The following is a 6,076-nucleotide window of genomic DNA, read 5'->3' on the forward strand; positions in this document are numbered from 1 at the left end:
GGGAATAAGGTCAACACTTAAATCAATGTAACCAAACTGAAGCCCAACTGATGGGGTGCTCTTACATACTGTATCCAGTGCAACAAACTATTATGGTTCCTGTAAGTCAGGAGTACAACTAGAAAATGCTGGTAAACATTATTATTAACAAGAAGGCAGCATTCTAAATCAGTGGTAGGATTTATATCAGGGTAGCATCAAGAAATGCAAGGAAAACGGAGCTGGAATCAGACAAAAGCATTACAGAATGGAAAGATACACAGCCCGCAATAAAAAGGTTTTTTTTCTTGAAGACTGATCATTTCTCTCTCGAGCTACCATTCTGAGAGATTTTCAGGGCAGAAACCTAGCCTAAACTATCTACAACTATCTTCCATTGACCTTTAATATTTCCTTTCCCACAGTTAATGCATGAACTGCTGAGTATCCCCAGCATTTTCAACATTTATTTCAGGTTTGGCAATGTGGCAACACCCAGTTTGTGCCCAGGTAGAAGAAACCCTGAACAACAATGAAGTATGGGGTGGACATATGACACACAACATTGTGCTAGCAAATGCTGGATAATTATCATTTCCAATATAACACCTCAGCATCGCTCTTAGCATTCAAGGTTGCAGGCTTCACTTGATCACCTGGTAGAAGGATAGTAAAAAGTCCTCATTGATCTGTTGCAACAAGGATAGTTTGGGGAAAATATTAAGTGGCAAGTGCCTCACCTTCCAATTCCCAAGACTCATCCAGCATCTAAAAACCAAAAGTTCAGGATGCAATTTAAAAAATGCTCTACATACTTGAATAACTACAGGTCCAACAATACTCAAGAAGGCAGCATTCTAAATCAGTGGTAGGATTTATATCAGGGTAGCATCAAGAAGTGCACAATTTTGTACTGTCCAGTACAAAATAATTCACAACTGACTTATTCCATTACATTGAAAGTCCATTTCTTCCATCACTAGCCCAGAGTGGGAACAGTGTCTCTGAAGCCAATTCACTCAGGCTTCTTCAACAGATTTTTCCAATCCACTAACTCTACTCATTAACTGGTCTAGGATAGCAGTCATGTGAAAACATTGCTAAAAGTTTCCCTCCAAGTCAGAGCACCTATTAACTTATTGTAATTCATTCATCACTTAATGAACTTCCCTGAACTCTGCTCTCAAAACATGGAGGGATTATATGGACTGAATTAGTTCAAGACAGCAGCTCACCTTAACAAATGTAAATAGAGATCAGTAATAAATAGTGCTTTTGCAAATATTTATTTACAGTTTATATGAAATGAAATATAACTACTACAGTAATGAAATATTTCAAATTGTATGACGGACACGTTGCTAAATACCAGGTACTGATGATCAAATACTTGGTCAGATAGATAAACCTTCAAGAGCAGCCCAAGGAGTGAGGGAGTTTGGTGACAAGAATTTCAGGGAACAGGGAATGCTTCTGAAAGAACCATTCTCAATGTTTAAAGTCAGCGCTTTGTTAGTCGAAATGTTCCATTTGCTTCTTTATCCACAAACACTGTCTTAAAGAATGTATTCATTTTTTTTTCCTTTTTATTCCTAGTCAACTGAAAGTATTGAAAGGTTATCAATTAATATATTAGTATAATTGAAATATAACGATAGAAATTGTCCATGAAATGATATGATCATTAAAGCAAAAGACTTCTGAGGAAGTTCAAATCCATGGCGGGGAAGGAGCAGAAGGATAAGCGGGTGTCATTTTCTAAAAGTGGAATGATCAAAAGAAGCAAGAGCAAAGATGGGCCATCGGGTCTCTCTTGCAAGTTTCTGCCAGCTACTCAGGTCAATTTCTGCTCTATCTCGTCAGCCAGATTCCCGTCATAAGTCTAACCAGAAACGCGACTTGGGCTTCATTCTCCACAGATCCTGCTTGGTTTATTGCTTCCATTGGACATTTCATCCCCTGCAGCCTATTTTGTAAAGACCCGAGTGGACTAAATCTGCGCGGTGTAATGAAGTGAAACCCGAGCCAGCCGCAGAGAACCCCCCCAACTCTAACTGACCCTTACAAGTGGAGGTGCTTTTGTAACCTTTGATGTTGATGCAGGCAAAAGCAGCCACTGCAGCGGGATCTTCAAACGCGACCTCATCCTACCGGCTACGACCTCAATGTAGAAATTTACCATTCAAGCTAAATGCAAAGGAACATGCTTCCAAAGGGAATAACCCAGGAGGCCAAAATTGTGCTGCGCAGCCGGCCCTAACGGCGCGATCATCAAAGCCTCCTTCATAATCTCAAACGGCTGAACCGATAAATCAGGTCGATGCGATAGTGGCATTTGTTTTCCAAATCACCCGTTCCACACGTACTTGCACCCAGAGTGCTTCCCTGACACTTCCACGGGTTCAAATAGTTCGTTTCAGGGCGAGAAAATAATAGACAAGGCACACCAGAGTGTTCCGAGTTCCACGAGATGAACAGCCTGTCGTGCGTGGAGAGTTTCACGAACGAACGTGCATGAAAACAAAAGATCTCCAATAAGGAGCAGGTTTTTTTTAAGTGAAGGTGTTCAGGCTCATTCGGGACCGCATCACCCGGGGAAGAATGAGGCAAAGATGAAACTAGAGAGAAACGGCGAGAATCAATCGAGATGCTCTGATACAGGAGCTGACTGCAACCTGCAAGCCTTTCAGAAAGTGTTAACACTGACCCACTTCTTGGTGGGGTGCGCCGAAAGTCATCTAAAAGTTAGTGTCACATCTTGTCTTAACTTTCCAAGATCTGAAGCCACAATCCCCAGTGGGACTGTGAGCCGCATGTGGGACGGTTCCTCTGACGCCGGTTGCACGATTTATCTTTACAGATCCACGAAAGGACACAAAATCACTCTCAGTCACAGCCAACGCGAAACCGTTCCATACACAAACATACACTTTAAATGACCAATATTGCCAACGTAAAGAAACAGCAGCGCCCTTGCCTTGATGAACAATTAGGGAGAGCAGCAGAGCAGGAGCCCAGAGCAAAGCCATGGTCGCAGGAGCCCAGTTATTCGCTTGAATCACCTGCCGCAGTTCAAGTCTCAGCGCAGCGGCTGCATTCCCCAGCCTCACTAGTTTCTGATCCACTCTGTCCTGTTCCCACCAGTTTTGATGACTGATGCTCTGACGCGTTTCCCTTGTTTTTTCACTCCCCAAGGCTGGTTTCCCCTCGCATTGTACCAACCCTGTAAAAGTTGTTTCTGAGACCCATGCTTTTGTTGGTGTGGGTGCATTTGAATAACCGCCACTCGCTAAACAAATGATTTGTATTGGAAGTGGACTTGTAAATTAACGAATCAATGAATTGGATCCACTGTTGAACGTGTTGAAGAAGGAACATAACGAAAATGTAAAGCGCCAGTCATCATCTCCAACAAGTTGAAAACACGACTTGGTCACGTTGGGCATTCGAACAAAGTTGCGGATTTTATTTATGGATGCATTTGGCATTTTCCTTTTTATTGTGCATCGGGTCATATTGGGGTCTGGAATGAAGCAGTTCTATTTTAGTGGACGGTCGACCCATGTCTATTTTGACAAGGGATATCACTGACATTTTGTCAAAGACGTGGCTGCTGGAATTGAAGTGATAATGTGCAAGGGCCATGCGAGGGGGTGGGGGGGAAGAACTTCTGTCGGGAATAATATGTTTGCATAAATATGATGACCAAAATTCACCTATTATATTTAATATATTAAATTCGACTATTATATTTAATAGTCGGACCACAAGGGTGCCTTTCGTCTGTTTTTACCTCGTTGCCCACAGCATGGTGGAATTGAAGGCCACATCCCTGCATCTGTCCGTGTCCTGACTTTGGGCAACCAACAACGCTAACAGTTTTGATCGTCGTAGAATGCAGAAACACATAGGCAATCAAATAAAAGGAAATGGTGATCAAATTATTTTAGTGCTGTGCGATCACACCTGTGGTCACGGGGGGCGGCGGGAAGGTTACTCAAACTTTGGAAGCCACGCAGAACGCGTTCCCTTGTGTTAATGTCCCCAAACTGGAGAAACTCAAGAGGTTTAGGTATTAAATGGGTGGGACAGCCTGGTCTGGAAAATGTTGGCTGGGATCGCTCTGATCAGGGAATACGCGCCCTCTTGCCTGTGCACACGAAATCGGCCTTCCCAAATCGTTTACATGAGCTTTCCCTCGGCGTCAACCGCACTGTTTATTGCTGGAAATCTACAATAAAAACCGGCTGAATATTCATGGTTTGTTTTTATTGTAGATTTCCAACATCTGTGGAAAGACGATCAGAGTTAATATATCAGGACAATGACCTTAATATAGGTTAAGGTCAATTTGGTGTCATTTCATTAGCGCTATTTCCATCGTTTTCTTGTTTTTAGAAAAGTTGAAGTTGGATTGAACCATGAATGAACTACCTGGTCAAAACTGTGTAGAATATATCAGCGAGATGCTATTCCAGTGTCGGAACCCACAGAATCAGAAACAGCCCTGAACATCCTTGGTGCAAAAGAAAACGCATGGATGTTTCTCAGAAATGGAACTCTATTTAAGGTCAATGCCAGAATGCTGTCAAAGTTTAATGACTTCACCAGGCTTATCAAGGTCAGTGAATTTGTCATCAAATTTCAGCTCTTTATCAACTACGCGATGTTTTCCAAGTACAGCTGAATGAATCTTCCAAGTGCATCGCAACTGATCCACCCTCTATTTTGCAGATGGCACATAACAGTAGACCATAAGTAGAAAAATATGTGTTCAACATCACAGAGCAAGAGGAGAGAATATTGGAAAATGTTGTTGCAAAGCCCAAGGTGTCCGTGGCTAATGGCAACATAGATTATTAAAGATGATGGTATGTTCATACTTAATCTTCTCAAATCTTTCTCAACCCCCAACTTCTTCAGATATCTAAGATACAATTAGTACATAATGTTCCCACATAATTCCCTCATCATAAGCCTCTCTTTTTTTACCTTTCATCTGCCAAATATCCAAGAACTTCCAGCTTGCCAGGTGCAGCAGGTAACAAAGAAATCAACATTAATGTTGACATTGACAAAAATCCGTGCTGACCAACTTACTACCACATTCACTGATATCTTCAACATCTCATTCCAGCAGGTGTGGCACCCACCTGACAGGCATCAATTGTACCAGTGCCCAAGAAGAGTGTGGTAACTTGCCTAAATGACTATCAACCAATGGCACTCACATTAACAATGATAAAGTGTTTTAAAAGGCTGGTGTTGAAGCATATCAGCTCCTGTCTGAGCAGTGCCAGGGATCCATTCCAATTTGCTTACTGCAGAAACAGGTCTGCAGCAGATGACATCTCACTGGCACTACTCAAAACCCTGAAACACCTGGACAGCAAAGAATCATACCTCAGGATTCTCTTTATTGACCACAGTCCATTATTTAACACCATCATCCCTCAATCTCCATCAGTACCAGAGCACCACAGGACTGCGCTCTTCACCCCCTGCTTTATTCACTTTACACCTATCATGTGTGGCTAATTACAACAACACCATCTACAGATCACTGTCATGATAGTGGGTTGTATAAAAAGGGGCAATGAGTCAGCATACAGGAGGGAGATTGAAAACTTGGCTGAAAGGTGTATTAATAACAATCTCACACTCAATATCACCAAAATCAAGTTGATTGCTGATTTCAAGAAGGAAAACATCAAAGGTGTACAATCCAATGATCATTGGATGATCAGAGGTGGAGAGGTGACTAAATTTAAGTTCTTGGGAGTCACTATCTCAGAGGATCTTTCCTGGACCAACATATTAATGGCATAATGAAGAAAGCGTATCAGTGCCTTTACTTCCTCAGGAGTTTGCAAAGGTTTGGTATGACATCGGAAGGGCAAGAGCATTTAAGGCCAGGGATTGAGATCTTTACAAGGAGACCAGGTACAACCTGCGGAAGGCCACCTCCAAAGCAAAGTGACAATTCTGGAGGAAGCTAGAGACAGATACACGCCAGCTATGGCAGAGAGTGGAGGCCATTACAGCCTACTAAGCAAAGGTGAAAACTATAGGTGGCTGCGATGCTTTACTACTCAAT

At 42.3% G+C, this 6,076-nt stretch overlaps 1 protein-coding gene across 3 annotated transcripts in view; it reads right to left on the minus strand.

The window, feature by feature from the left end:
* The window catches only part of LOC138757405 (mast/stem cell growth factor receptor Kit-like), a 101,032-nt gene extending 97,946 nt beyond the window's left edge, over positions 1–3,086 (minus strand). For 2 of the 3 annotated variants that reach the window (XM_069924655.1, XM_069924651.1), the window contains exon 1: positions 2,957–3,086. In XM_069924655.1, coding sequence (XP_069780756.1) covers positions 2,957–3,008 — 52 coding nt within the window. In that variant the 5' untranslated portion in view covers positions 3,009–3,086. The remainder of the gene's footprint in view (positions 1–2,956) is intronic. The other variant, XM_069924653.1, reaches the window with a different exon arrangement.
* Positions 3,087–6,076: the final 2,990 nt, after the last annotated feature.

This window comes from Narcine bancroftii, chromosome 3 (assembly GCF_036971445.1).
Source record: "Narcine bancroftii isolate sNarBan1 chromosome 3, sNarBan1.hap1, whole genome shotgun sequence".
NCBI classification, from domain to species: domain Eukaryota; kingdom Metazoa; phylum Chordata; class Chondrichthyes; order Torpediniformes; family Narcinidae; genus Narcine; species Narcine bancroftii.